Source organism: Diuraphis noxia, unplaced genomic scaffold (genome assembly GCF_037042655.1).
Source record: "Diuraphis noxia isolate RWA-SAM2 unplaced genomic scaffold, SU_Dnox_SAM2 contig0002, whole genome shotgun sequence".
Classification (NCBI taxonomy): domain Eukaryota; kingdom Metazoa; phylum Arthropoda; class Insecta; order Hemiptera; family Aphididae; genus Diuraphis; species Diuraphis noxia.
Window position 1 is genome coordinate 44028280 of NW_028301712.1, and position 17794 is coordinate 44046073.

Below are 17794 nucleotides of genomic sequence, written 5' to 3' on the forward strand. Positions count from 1 at the left end.
AACATACCAATTAATGTGGATGCATTATTGATGAAATGGCGTTAAGCTCTAGGCGATTAGATTTCGTTTAACAGGTAATCATGTTTTATCACAATAAAACATTATTTAAATTTTATTACTATAAATAGTTGGCAGGCCATACGTTCTAGTGTGTTTTTTTTTTTATAAAACTTAAACATACATTTTAAATGATTGTAATCATGAATAACTAACTATGTCAGCAATTCATTAGTTTAATGGAGAATAACTTATATAAATCATTAGTTAATTATGATTTTATTATTATTACAAAGTTGATGATATAAATATATATTACCTATATAAAATAATTAAAAATCTTGAATGTTAAATGTCTTATAAATATGGTATAGTTACTTAATATAGAATAATTATTGGGAGGCGGTGAAGTCTCCCAAGGCTCTGAAGGTATTCTAAAAATTATCTGGGCCCTTCCCATGACAAATTCCTAAATTCACCACTGAATATATTATCAATTTGCTTCTGTCAATATATTATTTATTGTTTATATTATATTATAATTATGATAGGCCAACGAACATGACAACATAATAAAATTTAAATTATTAGCACTACTTTTGGGCGTGTCGTCACACATCTCGGGGGGTCTCGTTTCATAATATATTGTTGTGACGTGACGGTTAGGTATACGATAATAATTTATTACTATTATTATTTGACATCCCGTTCGTCACCTTGTCGGCTGGCGGTGTGCGTACAAAGGAGGATACAGCGAGACGTCTTGATTATCGACGTTTAATCGAAGATGTCGTGAGCATACAGTGCAAAATGCGTGAAGAGAAAAATATGGAAAAATTATAATAATCTAACCTGGCTGATAGAGAGGGTGAGTAGGATGAAACGCCTGCGCTGAGTTCGTAAAATCATCGCAAAACGCCGTGAAGTCGTAAATCATTCGGTGGACGTTGCGTAGATAAAACGTTGAAACGTATGTATGTGAGTGTGTGTGTGACTGTGTGTTTGACAATGTTTGGCAAACGGGATTTTCGTGGTATCCAGTGGTGACAGAATTATTTCAACGCCAGAGGACCCAAATACTAGCTGCAGTATTTTATACAATATACACATAATAGACCATCTGTTGTCCAAATTGGCACAACGCGATGCAATCGCTTTACCCCTTTTCGTGTAACGATTGTGGTCGAATGTGATTTGGCATTATAAGGATAAATAATTTTAATTCAAAAGTCGTGATAATAGGTATCACCGGTGTAAATAGTGATTTCTATTCTTAAGTGTATTTATTTTTTTTTATTACAGACTGATCGCTATTTTAACGAAGCCTTTATTGTTCTAAAAAATGTCTTTGCAATATTTTCTCAAACTTGAGAAATCGTTAGAGTTAACGACCGCCGCGCGCACGTTTATAATAATATTTTGATATTTATGTTTATTTCGCATTTACCTATATAATATTCGTGCGCGTTGTGTCGATGTGAACTTGAAATCCAAACATTACCTACCATTAAATTATAATATACATATATTTACTATGCGCAGATGTTTTATGTACACATTGAAATATTATGTTAACCTCACGTTAAGGTTAGGTTAAAATGTGTTAATGTGCCGATTGTATTTTTTATCGTCGCTGTTGAACACGATAATATTTTGTATACTATTACGCTGAAAGTGTATTGACGTTGTATATGGATTAAAATGAAATGTGTTAGCTTGTGTCATGACGAGATCATTTCTTTTTAATGTTGAGTAGTTTTATCACAGCATTCACCTTCATCATTGAATTATTTTGAATAGTTCTATAAGCTGTTGTGGAAAGTAGCGCGTTAAGTTTTATTTATTTGGAGTGATACAGTCAGTTATAGCGTACATTTCTTTTTTGGCATATTATAAGCGTTTAGCAAACTACAATATTCCAATTTCCGATGTAAACAATGCAAATTTCCTTATTCTTTGAACGTTGTATTTTACTATTTTGTTTTTTTAAGCATTTATATTTTCTAACCAATAATATACTTCTCTTTAATTTTTAAGGTTCATTCTATTTTCTTAATTGGTTACACATCCTAACGAAACACTTAGTTTATGATACTTCACTACTTCAGCCACTTATAATAAATATACATTATGTTTTTCTGGATACCAGAAGATTTAACTGGTGGTAAAGGCATATAGATTTTAATTTTCTAAATCACTAAAAAAACAAGTGTACATAGAATGTATCATTCTACATTAGCATAAAAGTCACGATGATTCAGTGACTGTCATGAACTTTTTTTCAGATAACGATAGTGATCTACATTATAAGTAGGTACTTAGTTAATTTTAACCACTGGCTTTAATAAACGACATAGTCCAAAGAAATTTAATTGCAACCTGATTTATTTAATAGAAATTTTCGTTATCGCCGCGCAAGATAACTTAAGCCAACACACTATAATATTAATATGCTTATTTCACGTGGAATAATAACTATTTTTAACATTCTCAAATTCTCTAAAAACATTTAAGTATAATTTTTGCCTCTGTCTTAAAACGTTACTACGGTTTCTAGAGTGATCTCATATATTATATTTTAATAACATTTAGGTAGGTATGTAAATTGTGCCTAAATTGCAATATTATAAGTAATAACTAATAGTTATATCGATGTCACTATGACATAGCAGCGCATGTAGGTAGCTGAAAGATACATACTTTCCAATAATTGTTGATAATATGTATGGACTGTAACGTTGTTTTGATTTGGTGCAAAACAATATTGGTCGTCTCGATAATAATTGTGATACATATTTTTACAAGTGTATACTTAACACTTTTATTAAAAGATGTAGGATTTAAATTAACGTGCTATCAATATTACTTTTTACTTTTTGAGCTCGAGATATTTTTTTTTCTATTATGGCCATAAATCATGGCGTAGACTCATTATTGTACCTCTATATATTTATATATTATATTTCTGCTGATGAGTGCTGGTCGACTGTAAACGTTGACGAGCGTTATTATTAGGTATGATATATAGATATATAGGTACCGTGTATTTCTTACGTATTTGTGTGTGTGGTCATTATTGCGTGTTGCGATATTTGAAAGATAACTTTTTATGGAACCGCATAATTAGTTCCAAGTGATTACAGAACAGAGCACCATACTATAATACCTATACTAGATACCGTATGGCATTTTTTCATGTGATTTTAATTCGAACGAATGACTTTTTTATATATCAACTCAACCTAATTTAAAACATTATTATTATTCTCTTTTTTTTTACTCATAAACCACTTTTATTTTGTTTTAACATCTTATTAAATAAATCACATTCTACAATTACCACTGTAAATTCAAGTTATATATAACTTATAATCATATATTATAGATTACATAGGCACAAATATCACTGTCACTGCGATTCTAACTGAATAACAGCCGTTATAGCCCGTGATTATGGCATTTCTACCATACTAAAAAAAATCTAAAAAAGGTGCCTATATTCAACTATAAAACTCTACGACCAAAGATCAAAGGATCAAAGAATGATATTATAATTATAGAAATAACACAGCTTCCGCAATCCAATAAATCATGATCATGGTTATTTCGTATGTAAACATTTATTAAAATGTATATAATTAATGACGAGGTTCGTCATTAGTGTTTACAGCATCCATTAAAACAAACACCAAGTCGAGTGTTAAGACTTAGGTTACAAATTTCAATCTTTCAGATTAAATTATTACCAATTGGACAATAGCTTATTTATAATGGTTTGACTTTAAAATTTTGAATTTGAAGTGCCAAACTTACAGATCTTCAATAACGTCAATAAACCAGGTATCAGCTGCCATTTCGTTAGTTGGTACTTGTTGAATAATCCACAATATCTACGATGAAGTATTGGCATTAAGTCAATATAAAAAATGTATTTTATTTTCTTATATTATATATTTATCGTAGGTTTTGTAATGATAATTAAATTTGATCGATACAAAGAAATATTAAATTCGTGTTGAATTTAATAGTTACATTATGTAAAGAACACGATAAGAAAATATTCGTATAGAATAGTTATTATAAACGACAAAATTATATTCAATTGTAATGAAATATTGTTTAGTTTTTTTATTTCATAAGCAGCTGCCAAACCGTGTGTAGGATGCGGAAATAATAGAAAGTTTATGGTTTAGTTAGTTTGTCAAGCCTATGTACATATTATATAAAATAACGTTACAGTTACCGTTATTACTTATTGTTTGATTAAATTAACGAAAATTCGTATTCATTAATAAAGCCTATCCTATATAAGAATAATAACAGCTGCTCGAAAATTGAAAATTGATTATTCAAAAACAATAAGTTGCTTCGGCACAGAATACAAAAAATAAAAGCCATAATACATATTTTTTTTTTTTTTTTTATTATTAGGGTTAAGGCTTCGACAACTGAGGTCATTAGCCCCTGGAGAAGTGTAAGGGAATGTACTGTAGGTTTTTTTTTTGGTAGAATTTTGAATGGGCACCCGTAGGTTACTGCCATGCCCGTTTTGGGGGCGGCAGCCTCTCTCTCCAGACATCGCGAAATGCCCAAAGAGCGATGCCGCCCGTGACCGAGATTCGAACCGGCGACTGCGTGCGTCACAACAGACGCCTTAGTCCGCTCGGCCACTCCACCCCCATAATACATATTATATAGCAGACATATTTTATTTTTTATAATAGCTCTTGGATAAATTAAATACAAAAATCAACTATATTATAATAAATAATATTATTATAATACTTAGAATTATCAAATTTTTCAAAAAGTAAAGTATGTATGTATAGTAAAGCATAAGTAAAGCATGTAAAGTATTGTATGTAACAATTAACTTATTGAAAAAATATAATTGTTTAAATGGTGATCAAAAAACATATATATATATATATATATATATTGGTTTTTTCACTATTATAAATTTAAATAGAAAAAGGTAAAGAATCATATTCATTACTTTACCACTCATATTATTAAGCGTTTTGCTGCATGTGACATTATTGATGGCGCATGTTTCAAATATAAATACGAAATCAGAAATACCTATTTTAAAGTGTTTTAATCAAGTCTCGATCTTTCCAGGTCATTAGTTAAAACGATGCGCATGTATCACATAATATATAAAATAATACGAATATCTGACCAATTGTGTTAATTTTCTATTTCAGGAAATGTGTCAGAGGCCCAAATTTATGGTGGACTCGACGCGGTTGGTGTCCCAGGGAAACGGAGTTGTGTCGACTGGTGCGGGCGTTGGCAGTGGAGGTAGTGCTGGAGGCGAACCGACTCGTAACGGTACCATCGGTGGGGTAGGCGGACGATGTGGCGTTGAGCCCGGTGAACTCGGCGACCACAGCTTTTTGGCAGCCGTGTCATCACTGACTCTGACGCCAAAGTTCCTCGACAGGGTCGTACCCCTCGATCAATCGTTCGACCCCACCACGTCCTATTGTGGGCTGTTCAGGTACTATATAAACATTAAACACATACACAACATTAAAGCATACAATTATGTTAGGAATCGTTTTTAAATTAATAAAGACTCACCATCGGATATGGAAACTATAATTTGACTATATTGTATTGTGTTTTATGTTTCTACTTTTTAAAAATATATTCGTTTGATGTATTTTTATTTTTTAATAAATAAACTCTACACGAAATATAATATATATTAATTAATATGTTATATGACGTTTCAGTTGTCACAGTTAATGAAAATGTCATTAAAACATAAATGCATTGATTCACGCTAAATGGATGTGAAATATAAAGCATACTCACAATACAAATATATTATAATATTTTATATAGCTGAGGTGATATTCCATATTTTATATAATCTTTCATAAAAATTTCACTGAATATAATGTTAAATAGGTTAATAAAAAATCCATCTTTAGTGGTACAGGTCCTAATCAGATGATGTGCCCATACAGTAATCCTATTTGAATGTTTTTTCCGAAAAAAATGTTTGAGTTCATCAGTATCAAATAATATTATTAAAATTATCGTCTATGGTATCGTCTATTATTCAAGCTATAATATAATACATTGTATACTTTGTTATTACTTGTAAAATAAAAGTAATTAAATAAGTCCTAAATAGAAAAATATTAAATTTGAAATTTTTAATGAAAGATGATTCTTACAATATTATGTTCTTTCAAATACACTACAGCAAGATATTAAGTCTCAAACTTTTATAATTTATATTATACAATATTAATAAGAGTCAACGAGTTAATCAAGCGTTAATCGTCAGTTTATAAATTATGGACTATGTGCCTATAAATAATATAAAGATGCACGTAATGTGTATATAAAGTAATGATATTATGTATAATATTAATAAATGCTGTTGAGAAATGTCGGATAAATATACTGAGTGAGGTGTCTTTTTGGTTGTAGAACACTCGTTGTAGGGAGAGGAAATCAATGCGCGGGCGTTTTCGTCGTTATGTAGAGGCGGCGTGTTTATAGTGTAGCTGCTATATTAAATTTAAAAGCTATAAATCATCTCAGTCGGTACTAGGAAAACGATTTTTGAGTGGAACTCATTTACTTATGATCATATTTTGTATTAAAAATATTATTAACGACTATATTATATTATGATATGAATATACAAAACTCTACAATTAGATTTCTAGTTTTATAAGTGGCGGCCATTCCATGGCTTTATTATATTAATTATATTGTTGTTCGAAAATTGTAGTGTCCGACACTCAATCTCTTTTGTATGATAATTTAAATCCATTTTTTTTTCATTTTTCGTTTAAATTGATTCATATATTTTGTTACTCGACCCCCACTCTTTCTCCACCATCAACTCCGTATAATAATTATGGTTAAACGATGTGAACGGTTTATACCGAGTAATACTCTATAAGTAGGTACATATTAAATTTTGTACAAATATAGCATGAGAACAATTAGACTTATTCAGGTATAACTTTTATTAGTGATGTGGAGCGTCGTGTGATTTGAGTAAATCTATAATGTGTAGTGTTGATAAAATGTCGGTTTATTATTGAGTATTTAAGGCAAAAATGTACAACATAACCATAAAAGAAAATTTTCATAATGTTGAAAAATTAATTTAGTTACCTACTATATGTATAATAATTATTTACCCAGTAGCACGCATTCTATACTTACAGGCATCACAATAAATTATTGTGATATCTAGTGGAAAAATTGGTCAGGTGATAGGTGGTGATATTTTACACGTAACAATAATAGATAATAAATTGTATAAATATGTAAAGTGTTTGGAGGTAAATAAAGAATTTATTATGCATTTTCTCAGTTAAGAAGACCACGGTGAGGTGCTATCAATATCTTAAACTTTATTCCAAAAACCACATACCATGTAACGTTTTATCGAACAATCATGCATCGTTATATCATTACTTATACGGATTATTATTAAAGGCACTGACATCGATACTATTCAAAATTACATTTTTCTATGATATTTTAAATTATTATAGTCTTTTTCTGAATAATGCCCATTATTAGTGAACATCGCACACGTTTTATTTTCAATACGCTATATCAATGATTTGTGTATGATATTATTAAGAAGAAACTTTTTCAAAGTACAGATGATTTTATCAGAAAAATGCAGTTGTGATATAGAGATGCATTTTTTATATAAACACATGGATATTTTTGTTTGTTTAAAAGCATATAAACCAATTAATTTAATTTATAAAAGTACTTTATTTAATATAAATTGTCATTTGTCAGGTTTTTTTTTACTGATCTATACAAATACTATCTATTACTGCCAATTATAAATCCTGATTTAATTATGTAGGTATAAATGTAATATTTATAATTTTTATATTTATACTATATTTATTCTTGATTATATCATTACAAAATCATTACATAATTATTTGATAAAACATTACCGTCGAGGACAAAATTAATTAGTTGAATAATTATGTGAAAAATGTAGGTTCCTATCTCTCTAATTATATTAGTTTAGTTACTAATTATGAAATACGTAGATGGTATTCACACGAAATCAAATATTTTTTTATTTATTTTTTACAAATTAAACATTATCAAAATGTTACGCGTAGTATGTGTCAAACTGTTTTATTTTGCATTTGCACTAGAATTTAAAACGATTTATATAGGAATGAAAACGTTTTATTCTTACAAGTATCAATACGCATATTGACAACTGACGTCGCTATCACAGTAGTTAAATTTGCCATATTAGTAAAAACTGATGAACATCTTTTTTCTATATACATTTTTATACGGAATGAATAATTAATATACGTATTTTAGTATTTATTATTTACACTAAGTGACTTATGTGAAATCTGTCATGTTAATAAAATACAATAAAAACTTCATAAATTAGCTTATTATAAATGTAATAAATATTAATACCTATGGTAATTCATTGCATAAGATCACACTAACATACAATACAGCGTTTGAATAAATACTTTTTAATTCATAGGTACGAAACGCGCTTACCTACGTGAAAAATATGTCAGATGTCGCCTTAAAAATGTTATTCAAATCTTCTTTGTATAATCGTATTAGTCGCGACATCTACGCAGCCACACCGGTAACAAATATTTTAATGTTCATCATCATCAATGTTGTTATGCAATACACTAATACTGGTCGCGCCCATTAAAAAACGCACAATATTACTAAAATACTATAAACACAAACGTTGTGGTAATTTTATTTTTAAGCATATCTTATTATTAAATAGTTAAAATTAACTATATGAAAATGGTTTTAACAAGCGATTTCTTATGAATAAAAGATAATAATATAGTTACTCAAAACACTGTACTCTATACGCGTTTTTAAAACTGTTGTTGCATAAGAAAACAATAAATTTGAGTATTGACAAATTTGAACTTCACCTTATTTCCCTGCAAATACTAGATATAATGTGTTGATAAAGTTTGAGCAAGCAAACAAAAGGATATTTGTTCAACCAATATTTTAAGCCGATTTCATTGTTATAAAATTATAGCATAGAACTGTATAGCGGTGACTTATCAAAAGTCAAAAATCTACGAGGTCCCTAATATTTTTTTAATCGAATAATATTACAATTAATATACATATCAGTCAAAATGTAATTATTTTTAACGTATGATTGTTCGTTATTATTGTAGTATATAGTCACTTATTTCGAAATACAATTATTTGAGCACCTTTAAAAGGAAATGCTATTAGGTAGATCTATGCTCATCAGCATCGTGAGTCCGCTAAAGCAATGTCAAACTCTGAGCGTGCGGCTCTTTGTCATAGCTCACAATCTTTTCGGACTGAAAAATTCAATTTCATACGTCGAACAATATAACATCTAAATCATATTATGCACACGACGTGTCATATTTTATTATACGACTTTATACTTCTAGCCCTAACGGTATTCATCCGTGTCCAATACCATCATTCCCACGGTAGCATATATAATATGGCTGGTACACCGCTGCAACAGCGACAGATCTCCGTCTCGACCACTGTCGTCGTCGACGTGTTCATATTATACAAATAATATATTTTATAATGACTCGACAGACAGTGTGTGGGCGTGGGTGTGAGTGGAATCGGAATATTGCGTTCGTAGAGAATATTATAATATTTTGTGTCGTCCAGGGACCGTCGCTTCATACCATACACAATAATAATATATACAATCTATTAGGTAATGTTATGTTGAAGTTATTGTTCGCGTTATTCCGGGACCGGTCTAGATGTAAATAAATTAAGATATTTAGCAGCAGTTCGTCTATGTAGTATGGATGAGAATTTATATTTTTTACCGGCCGAAAATAATAGTAATATTAATTTACACTACAAAATGTCTCATCATGCACCCAGATCTAAAGCTCGCGAATAGTATCTACATAGTATACGTGAAATAATATAATGAAGGAAAAAAGAATTCACTCGTCGAATGGAAAATAATTACCCCACTTAAACAAAATTTGCATTCCTCCACGACGAACCTCCACTAAAGTAACGGATCATGGACCCGGTGACGTTTAATAATACTTACTTATGTTGTTGAGCCTAACAACTGAGTAGCTAATTTGCAATAAATTTTATATTTCAGCTATTCATTTGACTTTAAATTACACATATCAAATCCCTAAAGAGTACTCAAACAGAGGAATACGTCGATGAATCTATGACGATGAATTCTGAAAACCTACTGTCTCGTCTCTCGTCTCAGTTCGCGGATACCACCCAAGGCGGTATCGAACGTTTCCATAATTTGAAATAGAAATACGGTATGATATATGCAACCATGTTGCTGGTATATATGGTAGGTCTTGTGTCTTGTTGTTCTCCACCTCCCGCGGCACTCGGTTACCGCGGTCTTAAAATATAGCTGTCGGTTTTGCTCCCGGTACAGGTACATACCAGCGCAGAGTGCACGCGGTACACGCACGATTTAATAATCATAATCATAATATTATGAATTATAATATACTTAAATAATTGTGCAATCTACAATACCGCGGCGGCAAAACGACGTCGCTTTTGAACCGGTAATACGCGGCAAGAACGTACGACAATTTGTTTTTTTTTTTCTTCATGTCGTATAATATAATATCGTTCTCGGTGTATGCATATATCTACGGTTATAAATTCATAATATTATTATCATAACCGTAATGATTATAATAATAATATTACTATAGAACCGCTCGCGTGTCTCGCGCAGTAATATGATTTATCTACGGCCGCGGCGTTTGCTCGCCGTATGTGATATTATTATAATAGGTATATTACGGTCGTGCTGCCGAGCTTGCCGTGAGAAACAGAAAAAACAGAAAACGAGTGGGTAGGGATGATGGTTTTGGTGAGGGCGAAATGATAACAGATCTATATTATGATGCTTAATACCCTGCATATTATGTGTCGGAAGGCCGTATACATATACCTACTCCATGCGAATCGTATATACAATAATGTGGTCAATGTAGGTGCAGCATAATAATATAATGATCGTATTATTCGCCAAATTGCTAAAAGATGTTTTTCGTACACCAGACTTCATATTATTATCAATACTTTGTTTTTATCTGTCCGCCATCTGCCGCCGTTTTACGAGTACTGCCGCAGTTCGGTCTCGGACAACATGTTTTATTTACATTTTATCGTGTTGTTCCTAATTTCCTATTATTTCCGGTGTTTGTTTTTGAGGAAGAAATGCTGTAACCATCACAAATTTGTATGATATATTTACCCGTATAATGTTTTTTTAGTAAAATGTGAAACAAGAATATTCAATTAGGACAATTAAAAAAGAAATCTTCTTTCAAAAGTAATTAGTGACCAACAATTTCCGTTATACCTATACGGTTTTTTACCCATTAAAATATCTGACCTATATATTGTACGAGTGTTGTATAGAAGTCAGATAAAAATAAATTTTCAAACGAAATCGTTAAGGAAGGACTACCATTCTCAACAAAAACTACGCAATGCCCACAGAAAATACAAAAATCTTATCATCCATCCATATACTTCAACAAACAGTCATAACATTTTAACCATTTTAATTTTTTTTCTTTTGTGTCTATTTATGTGCACTTATATATAAATTAATATAATAATTAATTTTTTCTAAGTGGATTTTTTAATTTAAATAAAAATTATACAATATTAGCTAAAATATTTTATATACTTATTCATAATTGTGCAAGTTTTTCACAATGTTAATGTTAAGTTTTTAAACAAGTTAAATCTATCGTTGAGAGAATCGCTGGCTTTTGAATATTTTTTCATTTCTCTCGATATTTTAGCGAACATAATAACATTCAATTTGAGTGTAACAAATATTTTAATGCGCAATTTATGAAAATTATAGTATACCATATTATTATAGAAACAATTGACCGTGCGATATTGTTGATTTGTGTACGGCTAATTGTATAGAAACAAACATTTAATATTACATGCCTTTTCTGGCACTACATAGATCAACATACTATAAAACTATTGTCTACTTCTACTAAATGATGATACCAACACGAATTTCGTAATACACACTAGCTTTGTTTCAATTATTTCATTTTAAATAACTATAATATCAAATTGATAATAGTAATTATAATAATAATACCTACGTGAATTATATACGGTAAAAAACGTTTAAAACGTTAAAAACTGAACCCTTTAAATATTTGTTAAGTCTTTGAAACACAACATTAATATTGAAAATAAACATTTTTTTTTTTTTACTGGATATTTTCGTATTTTTATGTTGTATTTAATATATTTGTACGAGAATACTAGAACGTAAACAAAACTATAAGTTTGGCGAGGTTTTGAAACGACGACGACCGCGACGACGGCGTAGAATGGCCGTCGGGTGATCCTGTTCCACAAGGTCACGGTCAAGGTCGTAAAATAAGCACGTGACTTCAACTATCCGGCAATAACTCCACTTACAGCACCATAATATTGTATTATGATATTATGCATCACCAATTACACTTGTTTTGCGATTTATTATTGTTATGATGGATTCACTTAAATAAGTTATTATAAATTCCATGACAATATATGATATAATAAACACGTCATACATTCTCTCCAAACGCGCTTTTTCTAATCATCGTAAAAATTTCAATTGGAAAACACAGAAAATAAAATACTGACGCCGAAGTTGTGAGGCAGCATGACTTCGGTCCTTCGTATGTTTTATTCAAAAATGACGATGAATCATTGCATTCCAAAAACAAAAAACCTCGAAATATGCAGATTCGTCGACAAAATTAAATACTCGCAGCTTTTATAACATTTTATTGAATACTGCAAAACTTTTCAAATATTTTTTTTTTTTTTGATGAGTTATCTCTATAATTAGGTATCTTATATTATATCATTTCATACAGTTGTTCTATTTTTTAGAGAAGTGCAGCTCGAAACTCATTGAACTGCTATTACATATTACATATCCAAGCGCCTCACCCAAATAAAAATTTCTTTTAAAAACATTAATTTCGTCATGTTTATTCGTTGAACTTGCAAATAAGATTCTAACAAAACGAATATGTACGTAATAATGCCGCCGATATGGTCTTCCAAACTTAAATGAAAAAGCAACGCAAATGGCTCATCGTAATCAGAAGCGTATTGAGAGAATATTCGTTTAATATTCAATAATTGAGGAACAGTCCGAGGCCGTGTTTTATTATTTTGTTTAAAATAATACCTATACATTACAAATTTAACGAGAGATCAGTTCGTTTTTAAATCCAAGCACTTTATTATTTAATTTTGATTAGAATATAAAATGTCTAAAAATAAAGTTAAAATATAATGGGTCAGAATCGCCACAACTCTTGTGCTTTGATGTCAGCTGTCACCATTACTAGCATATCTAGCCGGAATAGATGATATCCAGCGCCCAATAACAATATAACAACAAATAAACACACCAAAACCACCCCATCGCGACGTCTAACCGGTACTGGTTCAATACGACGATTGCTTTAATGATAATAATAATAACAATAATAAGTACGTGCTATATAATAATATATATGGACACCGCCGACCAAACCCAGCAAATCCTCACTCCACCACCCACCGACCAACCATAGATTATTATTGTATTTATACATCATTTAAACCACTTTTTTACGATCATCGACCAAACCTTGTTCACGATGGACGTCGTCCGGGTATAATACGTGCTTTCGTATGTATATTTTTTTCGAGAGGTTTTTCAATTAAAATAATTACAATAACAACGATAGCTCAAACGCCTGGTAATAACATAAATAACAATTATTAACTAGGATGAATTTTTTTGACCAACGAAAAACGTCGTCGTTGGTTTTTCGTCACGTCTCGTCTGGTCTCGTAACCACATCACACTGTGAAGGAACGGTACATGCATCTACCTAGCTATATAATCGGCGCCAACCGCTCGTTTTATGCGCTTCGTGGAATGCGTGTAGGGGACGTGTGATAAAGACTTACACGAGTATTTTTAGGCTTTAGTTGAAACCATCTCAACTCCTTAACTTAATGCAAGTTCGACGGAAGTAGAAAAAAAACCTTAAAAAACAGAATGTAATCGAACGGAGGTGACCAAATAAAATAAATAAACTCTCTTCGTTTGTAGCGTATACGAAAAATGTGTTGTCAAACTATGTGTCTAGTCTGAATAATCACTGCACCGGTTTCTGTTTAGTTAAGCCGCTTAAATTTACCACGTCAAGTGTCGTCGAAATCTATCTAAAATGCATGGACACTGTGACATGGCTGATCATATGTTGTAAAATAAAACCTCAATGACTAGTAGAAGTTCGCTATAAAATACTATAATATTATTATTATAGGTATATTACATATAGGGTTCTAGACTGAATCGTTGGCCCGAATTTACCTTTTTAGGATTCATTGGCGCCGCACTTAAGTGGCCGACGATCGTTTAGGGCACAATCACCGGCGCCTATTGTTGAGTTATAGTTGTTTGAATTGTTTTTTTTATTATGTATGATGTAAAATTATTGTTCGAGTTGCGACCAACGGCATATAAGGTTTTTTTTTCAATGATTATAGGGGTGTGCGCAATTTAGTAACTACGAAGACTGGCGCGGGTAATAATGTGTATAGGTTTGCTGTAAAAGAAATCCAATTCCCAATGAATTTAAGTAAGATAATAATTCAAGGTTGTAAATTATGTTTGGGTTGGATAAAAAATAAAAATGCTCGGAAATATCAAATTTGAATTCAATGGAAGAGCATATTTAAAAAAATATACTATTTCTGACACTCGTATAACATTGCAAACAATAATGGTAACATCGTGCATTTATCATAGATAATAGATATATGATCTCTTTATTATCTATGAAATTTATATGAAAATTCTGTGATATCAAATAAAGAATTAGGGGATCAGTTACTCCTTCCAGAGCACGCTACAATTATGGACACCATAATATTTGCTTATATTATTTATTATTGCTGAATTTGAAAATATATCTATAAAATAAAATTTAACAAGTGGTTAAAAAGTTTCTTTTTAACACATATCAATAATGATATTATGTACTATTTATGTAAAGTTATTATTTATAGCCATAATTACATTATTACTAGGTACTTACATGACAATTATTTGCTAGCCTATAGCACTTTTGAGTCTCTAACAAACAGCTGCTGAATAGTCAGTACTCAGTAATAGTCAAAATAGTCAATGTCTTATCAACTAGAATTTATTTTCTGAAATTATCACATATTACTGCAATAAATATTATTCTATTTTGTTTTAATAATTCATATAATATATTAATAAATATGACCCATGTTTAAAAATGAATGTGTTCTGAAAAGCTATTTTTTTTAATTTACCTAATAAAAAAATCTGCATTTGCAGAGGTCTAAACTCTAAATTAGTCTTAATCTGAACTTGTATAGTATAATACACATAGTAAAATAGTGTAATAGTGTAATATACTATTGTATAGTGTAATATTACGAATTCGGTAGGCACATGTATCGTTTTGTATTTGTTGTGGGCATAATATTAATATTGTATTATCGTTGTTAATTAAATGGGATAAAGCAACAAAATACTTGCAAAGTCAATGCGCTGCGGTTAAACAATAGTGATGATTGTTATTAATTATCACCGTGATTTCCGACACCGTTCCATTTAAGAGGACGCTACACAATATGCATTTAGCTAGGTATTATAATAGTCTTATAATACGTTTAGCATAATAAAACCCACGCTCGTAAGCCCAAGGAAAATCTTTCTTATACGATTTTAAACAAAAGTGAACACACTATAATTATTTTGTTAGTATTGTTCTTCACCGTTAAGAAATTATTTTTGAAATCATATGTATAGTATTATAATATTAAAATATTAAACTCTTTTTGAATTTTTCGCTTAATAAGTTACGTGAAAACACTCGCATTAACTTTATCTCGTAGGTAGGTAAGTACACATCAGAGTGTAATATGACTTAAGTCAAAAACTTGTCTAATAACAATGTACCTAGATTTAAAAAAAAAAAATGTCTTGAAACATGCGTATTTGTAAAATACAAACACTTAATAAGTTACAATATAATAGGAATTTGGCCACTTGAAAGTCAAAAAAATGTTTGTTGAGTACTAGTTACTAGTACACCAAGCATTGACACCACATTACTGAAACGTTAAATTATTTACTACGCAATAGGCAAATATTGATAATTTGAACCTAACGATCTTTTTCTCTGTCTCGCCACAGGTTTCGGTTTTGGTATTTCGGTGAGTGGAAAGAAGTGTTGGTTGATGACAAACTGCCCACGTACAGAGGACGATTGGTTTACATGCGTTCCACCAATCCTACCGAATTTTGGGCCGCGTTGTTGGAAAAAGCATATGCAAAGTAAGTAAAATAGCATAATACTTTTGTAACATGACTATTGGGTGGTGCATACGATTGTGGTGCATACGATTGGGTGGGCAGGGGAGTGGTTCATAGTGGGCTTCAGCTCAATACCCATCAACTGTATTATTTTAACTTTACCTCGATAAACTAAAACCGAATAAATACGTTTTTTTTTTTATGCATTGTGAACAATTAGATTGTACGGCTGTTACGAAAACATCAGTGGACCTGGATGCTCGACTACTAGAGCGCTACAGGACCTGACCGGCGGAATCGTCCAGAGTTTCGGTCTTTCCAACCAAGATCGGTTCCTAACGTATCAAGTGCTCAACAGCGCCGTGCCTAGGTCGTCGTTGCTCATATCCACCATAACCCTGGTGAGTGTAACCCAACCGCGTGTGACGGAAAACTATACGTTGCGTGGTTTTCCCGTACTGCCGACTTCTGTTACGACTTTCTTGAATCATTCATGTGTTGCAGAAGGAGAACAAGAGACAACTGAGACTGCGGAACGGTCTGATGACTCAGCACGCGTACAGCGTCACTGGTTTGGCACGAGTTCGGGGTCCGTTAGGCGATACCCCGCTTGTAAGGCTGAGGAATCCTTGGGGTGAAGGTGAGTGGACCGGGCCTTGGAGTGAGAGGAGTTGGGAATGGGACGGCCTGTCCAGCAGAGACAAGGAGCTCCTCAGCGTCCGGGTGCGGAACGACGGCGAATTTTGGTGAGTAGTTAGGCGTTAACGAATAAAAGTGTACAATGTATAGGTACGTGGAAACCATCGCCCACCCGACCGGAAGATGTGGAGCGTATGCTGCGTAAAATGATAGTAATTTTAAGGTTGAAAATTGAAAACACCTGCTTTGATAATAACAACGCAATTCAATTTTCAAAAACCATACGCTTATCGAAAAAAATATTTGTTTAGTGATTCACAGGACAATGAATTTATTGCCAAACATACAAAAGATACAGTTTTTTCATTAAAAAAAATTAATTTTATATTGTTTAGAATTAAAATGTGTTCTACAACTTATTTATCATTTATTAGAGTTGAAACTTTCGGAATCCCTAACAAACGTTTCACACGAAAATGTTGTCTCCGCATTACTAACGTACCTATAATATGCAAATTTTACGTTAAAAAAGGTTTATTATACTTAAAAATGTACCTAAAATTTTTAAAAGTTGAAAAAAAGTTTATTTTATTTTGAACGTAAAAATGACTCCAGTATCTAAATAAAAAAATATGTGGAACCCTCTCCTCCAAAATTTTTTTTCAGTTACTGCCTTGCACATGATATGTATTATAATGGCTTAAACTTGGTTCATCAGTTAAAACTTTT

At 31.3% G+C, this 17794-nt stretch overlaps 1 protein-coding gene across 4 annotated transcripts in view; it reads left to right on the forward strand.

Moving 5' to 3' along the window:
• LOC107163776 (calpain-11-like) overlaps window positions 1-17794 on the forward strand; it is a 94007-nt gene that overhangs the window by 71796 nt on the left and 4417 nt on the right. For all 4 annotated transcript variants that reach the window (XM_015511353.2, XM_089220240.1, XM_015511354.2 and 1 more), the window contains 4 exons: window positions 5205-5500; window positions 16307-16447; window positions 16647-16827; window positions 16931-17172. In XM_015511353.2, the coding sequence (XP_015366839.1) occupies window positions 5205-5500; window positions 16307-16447; window positions 16647-16827; window positions 16931-17172 (860 nt within the window). The remainder of the gene's footprint in view (window positions 1-5204; window positions 5501-16306; window positions 16448-16646; window positions 16828-16930; window positions 17173-17794) is intronic.